This window comes from Marmota marmota, unplaced genomic scaffold, assembly GCF_001458135.2.
Source record: "Marmota marmota marmota unplaced genomic scaffold, marMar, whole genome shotgun sequence".
NCBI lineage: Eukaryota > Metazoa > Chordata > Mammalia > Rodentia > Sciuridae > Marmota > Marmota marmota.
The window spans coordinates 6,337,780-6,357,324 of record NW_025999945.1 but is presented as its reverse complement, the minus strand read 5'-3'; the positions used below and the strand labels follow the sequence as shown (position 1 = coordinate 6,357,324).

General features: G+C 37.8%; 2 protein-coding genes across 2 annotated transcripts; both read right to left on the bottom strand.

The window, feature by feature from the left end:
- Positions 1 to 4,004: 4,004 nt before the first annotated feature.
- Positions 4,005 to 11,816, bottom strand: LOC107154462 (interferon-induced protein with tetratricopeptide repeats 2-like). The gene is made up of 2 exons (XM_015500097.2): positions 11,484 to 11,816; positions 4,005 to 7,964 (listed from the first exon to the last, which is right to left on the bottom strand). The coding sequence occupies exons 1-2, from the start codon at positions 11,486 to 11,488 to the stop codon at positions 6,404 to 6,406; spliced, it is 1,566 nt and encodes a 521-aa protein (XP_015355583.1). The 5' UTR covers positions 11,489 to 11,816; the 3' UTR covers positions 4,005 to 6,403.
- Positions 11,817 to 18,634: 6,818 nt separating this feature from the next.
- LOC125616414 (small integral membrane protein 30-like) lies at positions 18,635 to 18,940 on the bottom strand. The gene has a single exon (XM_048801659.1). It carries the CDS (start codon positions 18,938 to 18,940, stop codon positions 18,761 to 18,763), a length of 180 nt encoding a protein of 59 aa, XP_048657616.1. The 3' UTR covers positions 18,635 to 18,760.
- Positions 18,941 to 19,545: the final 605 nt, after the last annotated feature.

Sequence of the window (19,545 nt, the reverse complement as noted above, 5' to 3'; positions counted from 1 at the left end):
TGTACAACACAGTAAGGCCCTATCTCAAAATAAAATTTTAAAAAGGCTGGAGATGTAGCACAGAGGTAGAGCACTTGGTTAGCCTGTGTAAGACCCTGGATTCAATCTCCAGTTGAAAATAAATAAATAAATAAATAAATAAAAGCCATACAAGAGTAACTGTTGAGTAGAAATGTTTAAATTATGAATAAAGGCACAGAGGTCAGTACACTAGTGGTCAGTACACTCTGAAATGGTTGCAGATAACTTTTTTCACCCTTCAGAAATCTCTCTGGCCCATGCCTTATACAGGGCAACTACAATAGAGATGCACCTTGTAGCTTGTTAGTGCAAGAACACTGAGTGTCATTGCAAAGTAGAAACTGGAAAGGATGGCTAGCTGTCTTCTACTTGAGAAAAAAATGTATTTAGTGAAAGTTCTGATTACTCTGGTCACCACAAGTATTTGTGCATCTTTTCCCTAGTCCATAGGCCTAGGACTGTACCTATTTTAGCTTGGTTTCAAAAAGGGGGAGTTGCTTGCTGTTCCCAGAAAGGGGAAAGTCACCATGAGTATCTGCATTGGCTATAGGGAGGTAAAATGCAATACTTCTCACACTATGATCGGCAATCAGCATCAGCCCCATCTGGAAACTTGTTAGAAAGGCAAATTCTCACACCCCTTCCTAGACTGATGGAACCAGAAATCCATGTATTAATAAGCCTTCCAGATAATCCCAGCAAATTCTAAAGTCTGAGAACCATACCATACATTGAAAGTTTAATGAAAAAACTTTTACTTCCATGAAATGAAATACTATGCTTTTCTATTGAGATTGTTTTTAAATTGATGCTCTTTTTGTTATGTATCTATGTGAGGATTTTTGTCTACCTAAGTGAACTGGAGGCTAGTCCAATAGTGTTCACACCTATATGACCTGTAATGTGTGAATAACGTGCTCCCACCTGATTCAGCATTCACTCCTTTACTCATTCATGAATACACATATTTAAAAGAATCTTCCAAAAAAAACTTTAAGAAGATATAGTTAATAAAACAGCTCATTCATATTCTTTTTGTAAAAGTTGCTATAGTCAGGATAAGTGTCCCCCTCAAATGCCCATGTTTTAAAGGCTTGGTCTCTACCAGTGGCACTTTTGGAAGATGGTGCAACTTTTAAGAGAGAGAGAATCTAGTGGAAGGAAGTTAGGTCATTGGGAGCATGCTTTTGAAAGAGATATTGGGGTTCTGCCCCCTTTCAGTATTTTTCTTTTCTTCCAGGCCACTATGAGGTGAGCATCTTCCTCTGCCACACCTTCTCCATCATGTTGTACTTCCCTGACACAGGCCCAAAGGTAATGGGGCTAAATATAGCACAAAATAGACTAAGACATTTTCAATGTTAATTTTTTGAGAGTATATTTGGACAGTTTTTGATTGGGAATGTGATAGAAGTAAATGAATTTACTTCTCTGTAGCCCTAAGCAAATAGCCCAAAGAAAATAAGCTTAGGTAGAGGTAACTTGGACCCTTATTTCTGTTAGACTACTAGGGATATTTCATTCACTCATTCTTTTTTTTTATACCTTTATTTTGTTTAATTGTTTGTATGTGGTGTTGAGGATGGAACCCAGGGCCTCGCGCATGCCAGGCGAGCACTCTACCACTGAGCCACTACCCCAGCCCCCTCATTCTTCATTCATATTTTCAACCAATGCTTATGATATGCAATGTGCTAGGCACCTCTCTAGGCTCCTGGACACATTCGTACACAAAGATATGTCTCCCTGAGTTTAATCTACCATAAAGAGAAGACAATAAACACAATTGTTGTGGACTGAATTGTGTCACCCTTCTCTTCTCAAAATTCATACACTGAAGCCCTAACCACCAAGGTAACTATAAAGACATACAGCCTTAGGGAAGTAATTAAGGGTAATGAAGTAATGAAGTAATTTGATAGCACTCATGTTCTTATAGGAGGAGATACCAGAGATTCCCATGCCTGTACATGCACACACACACACTCACACACACAAAAGGCCATGTGAGGGTACAGTGACAAACTGGCCATTTGCAAGCCAGGAAGAGAGGCCCCACCAGAAACTAATCTTTATGGCATCTTAGTCTTGGACTTTCAGCCTTTAGAATTGTGAGGAAAAATAATTTTCTGTTGTTTAAGTCACCTAGTTTGTGATTTTTTTTTTGTTATGGCAGCCCAAACAGACTAACACAATAATAAATAAACTAGATAGCATATGATAAGTGCTATGGGAAAAGAAAGTGAGCAGAGAGGGTAAGGATTGTATATGAGGGACGGAAGGGGCCCAAGGTCTAACAGCCACTGAGTTATACAGCTGGAAACCTCTCTAAGCCTCAATTTTGTCATTGTTAAAATAGGAACTGTATCAGTTCTTACCATACAAGGCTTAATGAAGATTAAGTGAATCACTGTATATAAAGGGCAGAGAATAGTGCCTGGCACATAGTAAATGTCCAATAACAGAGAGTCATCTCTATATACTACTGCCACCACTACTATTGGGGAATGGCATTTACTTCTAGGGCCAGAGGCCACTTACTTAAAAGTGGTCTATTCTCTACTGTGGAGCATTGACTATATAGAACCGTCAGTATTGGTGGATGCCACTGAGTTGCTATATCGCATTCTTTTTCTTTTTATCCTTTTTCTTGGCCAGGATACTATTTCAGAAGGAGAATTAGCGTCTCTGTATAAAGGGATACTTCTGTTGCCAAAAGCTTTGGAATGTTTAGCTCAAACTGAAAATATTTTAGAATTGGGGAAAATCAAGTTTTGAAAAAGTGCTCAAAAGAGAAAAAATGTTGCTCTCATAGGGTTCCTAAATTGGTATAAGGCTAGCTGCTATAACAAAGATGCTCTTGTTCATATGACCATCCCAGGTTGGTTTTCCTGGACAGCTGGAAGTCTGTGCAATGATCCAAGAATTCAGATTTCTTCCAACACTTCTTTTCATATCCTATTAAGAAGAGTTAGTATATTCTCTCCTACACAGAAAGGGAGGATGAGAAATGTAGTTCCTGAATAAGATTCCTCTCAGTGACAACTTTGAGCCACAGAAGATGAGTACTGGCTTGGGTGGATCATGTGCTGCTTCTACCTCAGAACCCTACTCTTGCTCTAAAGATCCACGTGTACCCTTCCTGCCAAACATAGAACATGCTCAGACCTTGGCCAAAGGAGCCCATCCAGAATCAAGGCAATCACTGCCCTCAGCTTGTGGTCAGGGATCTGTGAAGTGAGGCACTGTCCTCTCCAATGGTCTGGGTAAGATTCTTTGTGGTCTGGAGATTTAAGAATCAAAAACAAAGACTAAAAGTCTAGATAAGACTAGCTATTTCATATGTATTATGTGCAGTGCTAGTGCAGGATAACAAGAAACACACCCAATTGAAGAGAATATGGAAAAATTCTAGGTCTATGGCAGTGATGAAACTCTGCTGGATGGGCCTTTTGATGATCCACTACCCTGGCAATGGTGAAAGTTTCTTGATTTGACCCTGGTTCTGTCATCTGATAGGAACTACCCTGCCATTGTTCTCCAAACACCTTGCTTCATCCTCTGGGAAGTTCTTTTTGACATTTAGTCTCATCTTTGCACCATGGGATAAGGGTTATGTTTTTACTTTGTTGGTCCTAGAGCTTCCTGTAATCAAATAGGACCTTTGTTAATAATGATTCTTAAGGAGAACATTAATTAATACCCTCAAAGTATGTCTCCTGCATTTTTTTCCGTATTTGATTCTGAGAATCAAAAGTTGTAAAAATAGATTATCATGAAAATATCAGAAAGGAAGAGGGATATGAAAAAGTCCACATAAAAGTACAAGAGACAGCATAAGTGGTCAGAAGAAATGTGCAGAATGTTCAAGTGTTCACTGCAGGTGTATGGATTTCTTCTTTTTTTGAAATGAACAATAGGGACATTTCCACTTCTTTTGTGAGCTGCATTAGCAGGGCTCTGGAAGCCAAGCTTCTAAGGTACTCTTGGGTTTTCCCACCAGACTTTACCTATTCCTCTATACTTGTTGTGTGCTTAACAAAAGGCTTTAGGCAGTGATCCCCACCATTTATTCTAGGCCAAACACTGTGGGTTAAAATTCCATAATTTTATTATGAAATAAAAGCCCTGTTCCCTCCCTTTCTAGAGTTTGTAATCTGATTGCAACATTAAATTTGCATGCATCTAAAATGACAGAGAGAGGAAAGCCCATGGGAAATGAATAGCACAGGGAATGTATGAAACTATTCTTGCTTTATTGGAAATCAAGAAAACCTGAAGGGCACATGTATTCTCAGCAGGAGCTGCATCCTGAGAACAACGTGTGTGAACTCTTGGAACACTTGAACTGCTGTGTGAACTCTTGGAATCAGACATATGCCTTTCAACTTGGAATTCATTCATTACATTACTTGACATCCATTGGGAGCCCACTAGAAGCTTGTTGCCTAAGAAATTATTTCCTAACACTGATGACAAAAGAATATAAAAACCAAAATCCAGCAGGAAGTCATAGAGGAGTGGTCAGAACAGTCTACTTGGAGAAGATTGATTGACCAAAAATCAGTTTTGATTAACACAATTATGGATAAGTGAAAAGAGTTGGAGGGCATTTTGTGTGTGTGTGTGTGGGGGGGGGGTGGTTGGTGATAGAGATTTGCAAACATGAATGTGGGCTTGCACACATCAGGAATGGAACTGTTTTGTGCAGTGGCTACTAAGAAGGGGTCACAACATTCTGGTCTGACCTTCTTTGTCTTGAATTGGGTTTACTTTGTTTGACTATGTAATAGATGTTCTGGGAACAAAATTCAAACAGACATACTGTTGAAGGTAAATCTTCCCAGATGACTATCTCCCTCTCTAGAGATTACCTTGAAGAGAAAATATCCTTTCCCAAATATTTTATGCCTATTCAGGTGCTCTTAATGACAATTAACCATTTCCCCCTACTATATCCTTTATTATTTTAACAGCAACACATGATAGAGCCTGTTGTGATATGCCTTTTTTCCTTCTTTCATTCCTCCTTTCCTCTCTCTCTTCCTTCCTTCCAACAATGTTAACATGCTATATACACTTCTGTACTTTTATCTATTTATATTTAAATATATCTTGGAGATAAGAGTTCTATATTTTTTCATGTTGAACTGCTTTATTGTTATTATTTGCAATAGTGACATGATATCCCGTGTATGGAATGTTAAAATCAAATTAACAAATCCTCCAATGAGTCATTTTCAGTCCTTTTTAGTTCTTTGTTTTTATAAACAAAGCTTCATGAACACCATGTACATGTCTTTGCATGCACATGCAAATATTCATATGAATGGAATTGCTGGGGCAAAGATTGAGATGCTCTTTTTTATTTTTTTTTTAAATACATGACAGTGGAATGTATTACAATTCTTATTACATACATAAAGATTCAGTTGCTCTTAATGACAATCAACCATTTCCCTTTTACTATATCCTTTATTATTTTAACAGCAACACATGATACAGCCTATTTATCTATGTCCTTGGTAGTATACTCTTAGGAAAGATATTTTTCTTGCTGATCTGAAATGGCCTCACTTGCAGTGTTGGTTTAAGTTGCTTTTTATGAATGACACTGACAGTCTTTCATGTGTTTAAAAGCTATTTTCATTTTCTCCCCATTCCTGACCTTTGCCCATTTTTCCCCTTGGGCTGATGTCTTTTTGGTCTTGATTTACTAGAACTATTTCAATATTAAGGAAATTAATTTTTTTTACCTAGTAATGTATAGAAATATTATCATTTAGTTTGTCATTTACCTTTGGACTTTTTTAAGGTATTGGCTTCATGTAAGATATATTGTAATATAGTTGAGTTTATTAATAGTTTGGGATTTTGTTTCATACATACAACTTCCAGACCCTAAGATTTTTTTAAAATTATCTCAAGAATTCTTGAGGCAATTTTATGATTTCTATTTTTTGAACACTGAAAACTTTGATTTATAAAGAATCCATTTTGGAGTTTAAGAAGCCAGGAGGTGGGACCAGTTACCAGGGGAGTTCTAGTCTCTTTTTATTCAGCAAATACTGAGTGACTACTGTGTGCCAGCCAATGTGCAGAGCATTGGGCCAGAGAGTCTCCTGGGGAATCTGGTACACAATGAGAATAAACCAGGGTCACATAATCTCAAAGCAAGTGCTTTGGTTAAAGGAGCTTTGGCTCAAAATCCATATGACAGAAGGAAAGTTGATTCTAAATATCTGCATTTGTATGAGAATTCTTAGAACCTGAAAGAGAGAGAAACAAGTGAAAAGCTCAGTCATCTGCTCAGCTCTCTCCGGCTGGGGCCTGCCTCCCCTTCCTCCCCACCCCCACCTTCATGACTAACACACAGGACCTCCTACTCCTCTTTCTTCTTCTCCTTTACCTCCCTCTGAAGTGCAGAGACCTGGTAGGAAGGTCTCTCGAGGGCCTTCTGCTCTGCTGGGTGGTGGGCCCCACCTGTACCCTCTGAGGTTTCATTCCTACCCATCCCATCCAGGGACACAGAAGGGTCAAATCTGCCAGCATCTGAGGCCGGATTGCCCAACGGGCATCCCAGTCCTCTCCCAGGGCCTCCAGCTGTTGATTGTCCCTTTCTATTCAGTTCCTGGATGAATCTGGACAGTTGCCACCCCACAGCATCTGAGGCATTTTCAGAGAGTCTTTTATTGGCGATTCTCCTTAGGTTTATGATCAGTTTTCCCTTCTCAGTCAATGACCCGTGTATGTTCAAGCCTGCCAGGTAATGGTGGATGGCCGCGTCGTCGCTCAACCTCTGGTACTGCTGGAAGTTGCCATACCGAAGGTGGAGCACTTGTTTCTCGGAAGGAGGGAGATCCTTACTGAATTCTTTCTGGAAGTAATACTCGGCTTCATCGTACTGGCCTGTGATAGCATACAGGCAGGCAAGGTCCGAGCAGGCCCGGGGGAGGTTGATGTTCAACTCAACAACTTTCTTAAAATGATCCACAGCATTTTTCATTATTTCCCGTAGTTTTTCTTCATCCTCATTAGTGGTGCACTTTCTTGACCTCTGTATTTGTCTAATTTTTGCTCTGTAGCAGCATCCAATCTGGAGATGTTGGTAGACATTGTTGGGTACTGATTCTAATGCCTTTTTGAGCAATTCTATAGCTGTGTCCAGGGAGCCTTTATTCCGGTAATATTTAGCAGCACTACAGAGTACATCTGTTGGACAAGGTGTTTTCTTCAAGGCCTCTTCAACCAACTGGTCTCCTTCAACTTCGGCTTTGTTCTTGACCTTTTGAAGAGTCAGAGCCAGGAGAACATTAACATACTGGTTGTTAGGATTCAGCTGGATGGCCTGCCTCAGGAGGCGAATGGTATTTTCGGTTCGTGCTTCGTCACCCAGACGGTACAGTGTGATTGCCAGTCCTAGGGAGAACTCAGGATTGGTGGGTTTCCCTACCAGAGCCTTCTCAAAACACTCCTCAGCCCGTTCATAGTATTTTTCTCCCCATTTTAAAAGTGCCCATCCTTCTTCACAATCAATCTCAGGGCATTCGATTCTACAGGAGCTTGCAAATGTCTTACAGAGTTTTTCCACCTTGTTGATGTAAACCTGAGCTTCTGAGAATCTGCCCATGTGATAGTAGACCCACGCATAGTTCCCCCAGGTGACCATGCTTCTGATTTTGCCTTGGTGGTCTTGCTGCTGCAGATTAAACTCCTCTGCTCTGCGAAGGTATACCAGGGCCACCTCATGCTGGCCTCTGAGGTGTTTAACATAGGCAAACAGATTGTACATGATCGTTTTGAATTCTGTGTTTAGAAATTCTACCTGATCACGAACTCTGTCTTCTAAATCCTGTAAGGAACTTTCTTCATCATATAAATTCCAGGTAAAGTGACATTTCAGTTGTGGTAAGATATTTTCCAAGGAATGTTTGGCAATTTCACTACAGGGGGAAAAAAGAAGGAATTGAGGATAACAGGCAGCAGTAGCAAAGCAGTGCTTTTGGGGCATGGCTGCTTGATCACATCTCAGATATAAGATGAGAAATTTGAGACTTTTTTCAGTATTCTTAAATACTAGTAGCTCAACTCTGAGTCCCATGCCCTCTTTTTCATTCTGTCTCAAACAAGGTGGTGAAAGAAAATTAACTAATGGAGCAGACATGGGGGTCCATTAGTTAATTTTTGTCATACTAACATGGGGAGCCAGCACTCACCCTGAACAACACTAGCTAACTAGCTAGTCATTAGCTCAGTGTCCTGGCCAGGCCAACCTAAAAGTGCAGGAGAGCATTTCCTTCCACCATAGTTAGATTTGCTTCTAGATTTACTGGGTTCAAGTCCCTTTTGCCAATCTGCCCAAATACTTGTAGATCAGTCAATGACCTGCGTATGAATAGAAAGAATGCTCTGAGTCCTTTCATAGGAATGGAGTGTGCATACAAAATTAGTTTATTCAGATTGTTCCATAGTGAGTATTTTATCCATCTGAGGTTGGGCCTATGAGGATAGAGCTATTTATGTCACTGTCCCCATTGATTTGCTTTGCTGAGCTGGCTCATAGGACAAATTCAAGATCTAAAATAATTCAAATGCTTCCTACTCCTTACCTGGATGGGTACCACCTGATGCCATAGCCCACTACCCTTTCCTCCTGGTTAGTGGCCAAATTCCCTGTAGCCACAGAAACAACAGACACATTGTGTACAAAGAAGGAGAGAAATCTGGAGTAGATGAGAAGCACACCAAAAATTCTACTCACAAAAATCAAGGAGAAAACTATACACAGAAAATAAATAATACAAGCATCATTTTTAATAGCTAAAGGGTTCTAACAAATGGTAAAGAAAATTCTAATGTGAACAGGTCATTTAAAATTTACCAACATATATGAAAAAGGTTATTGATAATCAAAGAAATGCAAATTAAATGAACAATATTATTCAGTTATAATTTTTAAAAAATTGAATCTGACAAGAATATGGTGAATTGGACATTCTCATACAAGAGTACTTGGAGAATATTTTGACTAGAACTTTTAGGGTATTGTTACAAAATGTAATAGGTATTTTAGACATAAAAAATTTGAATTTTAGGAATGTACAAAACATTAATTATTCAGTCAAAGGTTGTGATGGTCTTTTGATATGTCAACTTGGCTAGGTTGTTGTCCCCAATTATTCATTCAAACACTAATCTAGGTGCTGCTATGCAGGTATGTTGTAGATAGGATTAAAGTTTATAGGTAGTAAATTTAAGTAAGAGAGAGAGCTAGATAATCTGGACAGGCCTGAATTAATCAATAGAAAGGCTTTAAGTGCAAAGCTGACCTTCTGTAGTCAAGAAAATACTTCCTGTGACAGCAGCTACAGCCTGTGCCCCAGGGTTCCAGTCTGCCTTCCTGGATGGCTTGTCCCATAGATTCCAAAAGCCTGTCAACCCCTACAGTCCTATAAGACAATTCCTTGCAATGTCTCCATTCTAATGTCCACCAATTCCTTGATATGTCTCTTAAGACATATCTTCTATTGCTTTCAGTTCTCCGCTTAAACACCAGTTGTCTGAAAGGTTAATGAACTAAGGAGGCTCACTGCAAAGACAGTTACAATTGCTTAAATTTTTCAAAAACCTAGATGATGTTCTATATAAAAATATTTTAAAAAGCTGGGTGCTGTGGCGCACACCTATAATCCCAGTGGTTGGGGAGGCTGAGACAGGAGGATGGTGAATTCAAAGGCAGCCTCAACAAAAGTGAGAAGCTAAGCAACTCAATGGGGCCCTGTCTCTAAATAAAATACAAAATAGGGCTGGAGATGTGGCTCAGTGGTTGTGCACCCCTGAGTTTAATCTCTGGTACCGCCCTCCAAAACAAAAAATTTTAAAGTATTGTAGGACAAGCAATTGAACATGATACTACTCTAGTTCCTTCCTTAAAATTCACTTTAGACTTTAATTCACAAGGAAAAAAGAAAAGAGGAGTACAAAATACAACAAAAATTTGAAGACTCTGAATGAGTTAGACAAACAGTAATTGCTCACCAAACCCAAGAAAAGTAAATCTACCAGCCATGGGAGAAATTTAAAAAAGCAACCTAATGTATAATGCAGAATTCTCCAAAGGCTCAGGTATTGGTAGCACAGAGTGCTGCAGAAGTGTGTGTGTGTGTGTGTGTGTGTGTGTGTTTAAAGAAAGTTCTATGTTAGAAAACCAATTTATAGTGCCTAAAATCTTAAAAATCAAGAACAACCAATAATCATATTATTTAAGTATTTTACAAAACAGTCACTAAAACACTTACACAGTAAATAGTAACCTCTAGAGAATGGGAAATAGGGTGGAATGGAGGTGGGGGGGCTGCTATTTTCCATACATTTTATAGATCATGTTGACTATTTAAATGGTGTGCATGTATACATTTGATGAAACTGAAAAAGAATGAATCTGGTATAAGGTGAGAAAAAAAGGAGAAAGGAGAGGGGAAGGAAGAAATGAAGGAAAGAAGAAAAAAAGAAAGATACATACATACATATACTCGCACAACTTTTTTTTTGAAAAATTTTCAAAGTTGACCATGTATATTACACTTAGTTTAATCTTATCTTTTCACTTAATAATACACACACACACACACATATGCATATATGTAGTTTTTTTTTTTCTGGTTGGTGATATTAGGCACAATAGGAATTTTCCCCTTATACTTGATGATAATTTCTTAACATTTCTTTAGTGTGCTTTCTGTATTTTTATCCTGAGAAAAATTTTTCAGGATTCTAGTTTGTCCTTTTACTTTTTAAAGACCACTGAAGATATAAAACAAAACAGAAAGGGAGTGCATGGGTGTTGGGATTAGTCATGCCCAGCTTCTCTGGTGGTTCTAGGGGACTTCAGAGAGAGAGGATCCTTGCTTAGCGACATTCTGCGGTTCCTTGAAAAAGAATTGCTCAAGGTAATCAGCTCATCCCCTACCAGCGCTGCCACCGCCGAGCTCTGATAAAGAAGTACGCCACCCTTAAAAATTATAATGAACTAACCTATGCTTCTGGCTGCCTTTCAGATGAAGAACCTAAAAAACAAGAGCCTGTGAGAACATTTCTGCCCCTTTTGTATTCTTAACTGATGAAGATGTGGCCGCGATGAGGGATTCGGATAGCCCGCCCCTCCCCCTCCGCCAACAACAACCGCGACGTTCCTCCCAGCTCCAGGTCCTGGCCACTTCCAGTTTAGGATTTCTAAAAGCTTCCTTTAGGGGAAGCCTCTAGGAGCCCAGATGTGCCACAGAACTTAAAATACCAGATTTAGGGGGGAAAAAAAAAAGATCATTCTTTGGATTGTGGCATGCTGCATATTTAACCAGATGGCAAAATCCAGCCCTTGAGAAAATCTGCTTTTAGATTTTCAATGGCATTAGACATAATTTGAAGGAATCAATACAAGAAGAAGAAGAAAAAAAATCCTTTACCTCATGATCGCTGCCCTGCGGTCCTGCAGTGTTCTGGCGAAGGCTGATTTGCTGTTCAGAATTCTGCCTAAGTGGACTGCAGAGCCCAGAGGAAAGGAAGCCCCGTGCTGTTAATGAAGGGTGCCTTTATGTGTATTTGCAAATATGAAATGGAGCTTGTTCCTGGCAAGTACTACTAACTTTCATCTACACTGGTTTCCTGCTGTAGGAAAAGGAGACTTTCACAGGGAGAGCTTTTATTTTTCTGGTTGGGGACTCAACTGGGATGGAGTGTTTGGAGGAAATGTGTGCAAGGCAAAGGGAAATTTACTAGAGGGAGGATCAGGAATGTAGCCATGGGGGAAGTATAAATCTAAAAATAACCATTGGACTAGGATGGTTTCTGGAGAAATGTCACCACTAGCTAATAGTGATCAAAATTTTTGCTCGGGACTTCATTCTACTTATTCATTTACCAGATTAATAAGAGAAGATGTGCTATGGTTAAGTGCCCGTGGGTTTAATCTCCAGACAATCAATCAATCAATCAATCAATAATTCAGAGAGCTTATGCAGCCAGCCCAAGGAGGGAAGTTCAGGTCTGTCTGACTCTTACATTCTCATTTGTTCATTGTGCTTGAGATCAAAGACTCTGGATCTAAATTGCATGGGTACCAATTTTTGCTCTGCCATTCACTACTTGTGTAAACTTGTATCCATTCTTCATCTATAAAGATAATAGGAGTTCACATAAATAAATTATTGTGGAGCCTTAAAATGGACCCCAGCATATGATGGCTGCAAAGGGAGTATCTGCTCTCACTGTTGGATATTTGGAATGAGTTTTGGCATTGGCTCTAGTTCCTGGCTCTGTCACCAACTGCCTTGACAGACAAATCATAAAGCAGGCCTCATTTTTATTCTCAGAGAAATAAACTAATTAGCCTGGATGATCCTTCAAAGGCCTTTCTCAGTATAAAAATCTGTGACTCCAAAATCTCATGGTTCTGTATCCTGGAATCTAGTTCCCACCATATGTACAAGTTCTCAATATCTGGCCCTATGATGGATCAGACCTCATAGCCCATGGGTGTGTCTTATTGCCAGATACTACCATTGATCCTACCTACCTTTAATGCCTCCTCTCAAGTAGACTTTTATGTCCTAAAGTAGTTCCAAACTGAGATGTCTTCATCAGCTATCAAGTTGTCTTCATTAAGCTATCAGTAAAGTGTAGTGGTGACATGTTTGGGCTTGGTTTCTGGAATCTTTTTTTTTTTAAAAATATTTATTTTTTTTAGTATTATGTGGACACAATATTTTATTTTTTTTACCTTGAATTGATTTATTTTTATTTTTTATTTATATACGACAGCGAAATGTATTACATTCTTACTACACATATAGAGCACAATTTTTTGTATCTCTGGTTGTATACAAAGTATATTCATATCAATTTGTGTCTTCATATATGTACTTTTAGATAATAATGATCATCACTTTCCATCATCATTTCTAACCCCATGTTCCCTCTCCCTATCCCACTATGAATCAGCCTTCTTATATCAAAGAAAATATTTGGCATTTGGTTATTTAAGATTGGCTAACTTCACTTAGCATTATCTTCTCCAACTGCATTTATTTACCTGCAAATGCCATGATTTTGTTCTCTTTTATTGCTGAGTAATATTCCATTGTGTACATATGCCACCTTTTTTTTAGTCCATTCATCTATTGAAGGGCATTTAGGTTGGTTCCACAATTTAGCTACTGTGAATTGTGCTGCTATAAACATTGATGTGTCTGTGTCCCTGCAGTATGCTATTTTTAAGTGCTTTGGGTATAGACCAAGGAGAGGGATAGCTGGGTCAAATGGTGGTTCCATTCCAAGTTTTCCAAGGAATCTCCATACTGCTTTCCATATTGGCTGCACCAGTTTGCAGTCCCATCAGCCGTGTATGAGTGTACCTTTCCCCCCACATCCTCACCAACACTTACAATATTTTACTTCTATGTGGTGCTGAGGATCGAACCCAGGGCCTCATGCATGCTAGCATTCCACCACTGAGCCACAACCCCAGCCCTGTTTCTGGAATCTTGATGCCTGAATTCAAATCTGTTTCTCCACTTACCAGTTGTTTGACCTTTAATAATAACTTGAGCTGAACCTTAATTTGCATATATGTAAACTTCAGGAATTAATACAAACCTGGTAGTGTTAAAGAGAAATTTTGCAGCAGGTATTTGTTTAAAACAATAAGGCATACTATTAAAGACTATTGCAATAAGGGAGAGAGACTATTGCAGTAGAGGAGAGAGATGGAATTCAACACAAATGTGGATTTATAGCCAACTGACAGTGTAAGAGAGTAAAAGGAAAATTACTAAAGAGGAACTTGGTTGGATATCAAGGATTAGGGAAGAGGAGCTTAACTGTATATTAAAAGTAGGGGGCATTCTTAATAAACTGGCTTATCAAGATTCTTTCCTAAAACTGGACTCTACAGGCCAAAGTCAAGGCCAAGTTAAGAAGATGCCTCTGGCTAGAAAGGAAACTGACTAAAGTTTCAGGTCAAGGAGGAAATCTTGGCCAAGAGTTATAATGAGTACTTAGCAAATATTTACCTTCCATCAGAAATAGCCACTTGGGTTTTTAAATCCAGGTTATTTATGATTTCTTCTGTAGCAAGATCACAATTTGAAATATATTAATGTGCTTTTCCTTTTGTATTTCCTTATCCAAGACATTTCACCTATAAAACCTGAGGCAAGAGGGTTTTTATTTTATTTTAATTGCTTTTATTTTTTAAATACATGACAGCAGAATGCAGCACAATTCTTATTACACATATAGAGCACAATTTTTCATATCTCTGTTTGTATATAAAGTATGTTCACACCAAATCATGTCTTCATACATGTACTTTGGATAATGATGTCTATGACATTCCACCATCATTGCTAACCCCCTGACCCCTCCCTTCCCCTCCCACTTCTCTGCCCCATCTAGAGTTCCTCTATTCTTCCCATGTTCCCTCTCCCTATCCCACTATGAGTCAGTCACCTTATATCAGAGAAAACATTCGCCATTTGTGTTTTGGGGATTGGCTAACTTCACTTAGCATTACCTTCTCCAACTGCATGCATTTACCTGCAAATGCCATGATTTTATTCTCTTTTATTGCTGAGTAATATTCCATTGTATATATATGCCACATTTTTTATCCATTCATCTGTTGAAGGGCATCTAGGTTGGTTCTACAGTTTAGCTATTGTGAATTGTGCTACTATAAACATTGATGTGTCCCTGTAGTATGCTGTTTTTAAGTCCTTTGGGTATAGATTGACGAGACAGATAGCTGGGTCAAATGGTGGTTCCATTCCAAGTTTTTCACGGAATCTCCATACTGCTTTCCAAATTGGCTGCACCAATTTGCAGTCCCACCAGCAATGTATGAGTGTGCCCTTTCCCCCACATCCTCGCCAACACTTATTGTTGTTTGTCTTCATAATAGCTGCCATTCCGACTGTAGTGAGTGTTTTTTATTTTTTAAGGGTAAATTAGGATTACCATAGCTGGGATACAAAGAGAAAGAAAGAGTCATTATTCATCTGTGCTTTCCTAAATAGACCATTAAACCTCGCTTTAGAAATGGTACCATTAAAAGGAACATTGGGACAACTCAGTTTGGAAATATCTACTTCTTCTCCTAGAGCTCTACAGAGAAAAGGGGGTCGGGATAAAAAGACCTCACAAATTCCTTCAGTACTGAAACTCATTGTGAAGAAATCCCATAACTTACATATAAATATGGTCATGGCCCAAAGTAGCAGAAACTAGCAGAACCAACATGAGATGCCTTGGCAGTCTGAGAATGAGCAGATTCAGTTGGTACTAAATGAGAATTGAAAGGTTCCTGAGCTGGCTAGTCTCAAAATTAGAAACAGAGGTTCTCTTCGACAAGGAGAGACCCCACTTGGAGTGGAAACTTCTGCAAGCAGTGTGGTGATCTCCCTTGCCCTCGGGGGATATGTTCTGAGATCTCCAGTGGATGCCTGAAACCTCAGATAGTACAGAACTCTATACGTACTGTTTTTTCCCTATGCATACATTCCCTATGCACAGTATTGTCTTCAGGATATCCAAATTGTCATCATGAGTATTCTTCCACTTTGGGGCCATTAGGGTTATTTGAACACAAGGACTGTGGTAACCTTGGCAGTCAGTCCATCTGATAACTGAGACAGCTACAGAGTAGGAATAATGGGTGGGAAGAGTATACAGCATGGATATACCATACAAAGGAATGATTCATGTCCTGGTTGGGACACAGCAGAATGGTGGGAAGAGTTTATTACACTACTCAGAATGGTGTGTAATTTAAAACTTGTCAGTTGTTGATTTCTGGAATTTTTCATTTAATATTTTTGGACCATAATTGACCTTGGGTGGCTGAATCCATGAAAACTGAAACCTTGGATAAGGAGGACTACGAGATTCAAATTCAACACTGTTAGCACTGGGAGAGGTAGTGGGAGGCAGAGCAAGAAAGCCCTGGGACACCCTTCCTCTTCTTCCGAATTTCTCAAGTCATCTCTTGTGTTTCATTTCCTGGTTGCCTGAAAGCGCTTTTACTTTTCCCCTAACTATTATGGAAGAGTCTTCATAATAATTTGTGTTTTTCTTTGCTACATATCCATCTCTTTAAATTTTGTTGCCTGTCTTCATATGTTCTCTAATTATAAAAAATAAGAAATGTATGTATATAAAAATATATCAATGTAGACTAAATAAATGTCCAAAGTTGACCTTGAGATATATACACTTTATTCATGCTGTTTTGCATTTTGGGTTTTCAATTCAAAGATAAATACACACATACACATATGTATTTCTATGATACAGATAAGACTAATATTTAATAGACTCACTTTGATATTTAATGAATCCTCTTTGGCTAGGCCTTTAAGTCACTCTCAGATGATCACTGTTACAGTCTGCAATTAATATCATTGTACTCATATCTTTATATAATTTTGTGGGTTTTTGTAGAATGCATTCCAAAAAAAAAAAAAATCCAGAATTCCTGGGTCAAAGAAGCTGACCAGATGTATCATTCCATTAATATGTATCATATTAAACTTTCAATAAACTAAGAGGAAAGGAGAAGAAAACATGCCATAGAAAAAGACAGAAAGGGCAGTGTGGAGAAGAGCCAGGTCTCAGTTTACTCTTAAAGCACTGAAGCCTCAAATGCATACATCATACCAAATAGGAAAACATTATCAGTTCTTCTTAGAACACTTCTCATCTCCCTTTTTGGTCTATTCTACTTCTATTGATATAGTCAAAAAGTGGCAACTATTTTCTGGGGGCAAGTCATTTTTCTGATGCTACTGATCTTTCACACAAGTCATTTTCTCAAATGTGTTTTACCCAAGCCACTGTAAAGCCACAAGCTATTGTTCATATAAATCTCTTCCATTCTGTGTGTTTCCACTGTATATATTTCAACACATATGAACATGTATATATATGAAAGAACACAATATTTTCTTTTTATTTATTTTATATAGAACATACTTATGTATTCTTTTAATTTTATATAATATATAAAATAATATATTTATTTATATAAAATTTACATTTTAATAAAATTTACAAATTTTATGTAAATTAAATAACAGCATTAAATTCAATATAAATACAATAAAATATAAATATAATATATACCAATATATAACCAATAAATATAATAATAAATATAAATATAATATATAACCAATATATATACCAAAATATAACCTTTATATAATCATATATTTTGTTTATATATACACAAAACAAGGCTACTATATTTAATTATAGTTATACTATAGTTAATTATGTATTTCCTATGTGTGTTTATATACATATGCAATGTATATTTCTTTTTTTGGACATCATAATGAGTGCATATTATTATAGTACGTCTCACCATGGGAATGTTACTCAATTAATATATAGGTTGTTTTGTTTATATTAAGTCTCTTCACCCTTCCAATGTCACTATATTGTTTTTGTTTTTGCATTAAATCTTTTCTCCATTTCTAGAGTAGATACTGTAGTAGGGGACAGACAAGGCAAGGCACCGAAGATAGTAGGAAACAGTTTTATTTGGCTGCAGCCAGGTTCAGAGGGCACAGCATTTGCCGTAATCAACTAATCCCCTGAACCCTGAGTTCAGGTAGTTTCATAACTTAATACCCAGCATGTAAGAAGAAGGACTCAGAAGTTCAGAGTCTGCAGAAGTTCACTTAAAAGCAGGTTTTTCTTTCACTGTTCTGGGCAAGTTAACCCTTCAAGGACAACACCTGAGAAGGGGAGAGCTTCTCCCCTTTCTTTCCTCCCCCTGCCAGCTGTTACCATGGAGCCCAATTGGTAACTTCTCTTATCTTAGAAATGTAGACATCTCTGTGAAGCCCAGCTCAAGGCCAGAGACCTTGTTAAAGGAATTGTCTTTTTTATTATCACATTTTGCATTTGTAAACTACTATACTGGATAAATGTTTGTGAAAAACTAATAAAGGGGCATTCAGCACCAGGCCAATGGCAAAGTAAAATACAGCAATAGGAAAATACAACGTTTACCTACTTTGAACTCTTTTGTAGAGACTCTTTTGCTGATAGTCCTACAATCGATAATGGTGAAAATTTCTGGAGAAGCTTAGTTAAGAATTTCTGTGGAGAAGGGGGTGCCACTACAATTCACTGAATACTTTTTTTCCTAAAGCTTTTGTTTATTTGTTTGTTTGTTTCCCCTAGAGATAAATGTTTCATTTTTTGGCTATTTGATATTTAAGTACAATATTAACTTGGGGTAAAGTAAACATCTGATAAAAACATGGAGAAAAAGACTCCTCAATAATTCAGGAGTTAGTGCTGGTAAATGGACGAGATGATTTGTTAGATTCTAGGTAAGAGCTTCCTTCTTCCTATTGCATGTACTTTGAGAATTCTGAAACTGTGAACTACTACTTATGTAAATTTGAGGCATCTAATTTCTTTGACTCTCCTACTAAGCATCAAATACAATATCTAGACAGCATTTTTTTCAGTTTATTATTTGTTATAAAGAAAACATGTTTTTTTCCACTTAATTAACTCTTTGTTCCTGTTTCATGAGAGACTAGTTAGGACTGTGAAAGCATTACTGTTCGTTGGGAACTTTATAGACCAATGCTCATGTTTAACCTCAACGGCCCCAAAGTTTTCAGGGCAAAGTTTGATTCAGGAGGCCCTTGAAAGTCACATCTGGTCAGGTCTCTTCATTTCTCTTCCGTGCAGAGGCACTAAGGCAAGCACAGATGCATGCAGCGCTGACAACCACATGTGACAAGAGAGTGATTGCATCCCCCTCTCCTACTGCTTCAACAACTGCGGAAACCAAAAACAATGAAATGAGGACTAAGAGCAACTGTGTTGAAACTGAGGTCATGACATTCGGATCTTGGGGGCTGGAGGTTCCAAAGATATATTTATATAAAATTCTGTCTTGAAATTTCCCCTTTCTGGAGCTCTGCATGCTGAGGCTAAGAGCTTACACCTCCTTCCAAGAAACATCCATGTCAGGAATCCAATATATATATATATATATATATTTTTTTTTTTTTTTACTTGCTTTCATTATTCTATTTTAACCTAAGCTTAAGACTTTACATTTTTCACACTAGTCAGATTTTATGAGATATTTATTTATTAATTTTTATTATTATTTGCTTTTCCAAAGCATAAAGAACTATTTGAAACCTGTCTTTGTATATATATATATATNATAAATATATATATATATTTATATATATATATATATATATATTTATATATATATTTTTTTGGCTGATATTCCAAACTAATAAAAGCTTGTCAGATCCTCCAGTTCTGAAGTTAAAAATAGAAAAAAACAAAACAAAACAAAACTGGGCATTTGGGGGAGCAACTTTGTAGCTTTGTGGCTTTGTGAAAGTTACTTAGCTTCTCTCTGCTTCCTATCATACATTTATTTTAAAAATTAAATTAGATAAAAGAAAATCCCCATGACTGACA

Bases quoted from the DNA above. Each gene is read 5' to 3' on its own strand.
- LOC125616414 (XM_048801659.1), bottom strand. From the start codon at position 18,940: ATGACCTCAGTTTCAACACAGTTGCTCTTAGTCCTCATTTCATTGTTT.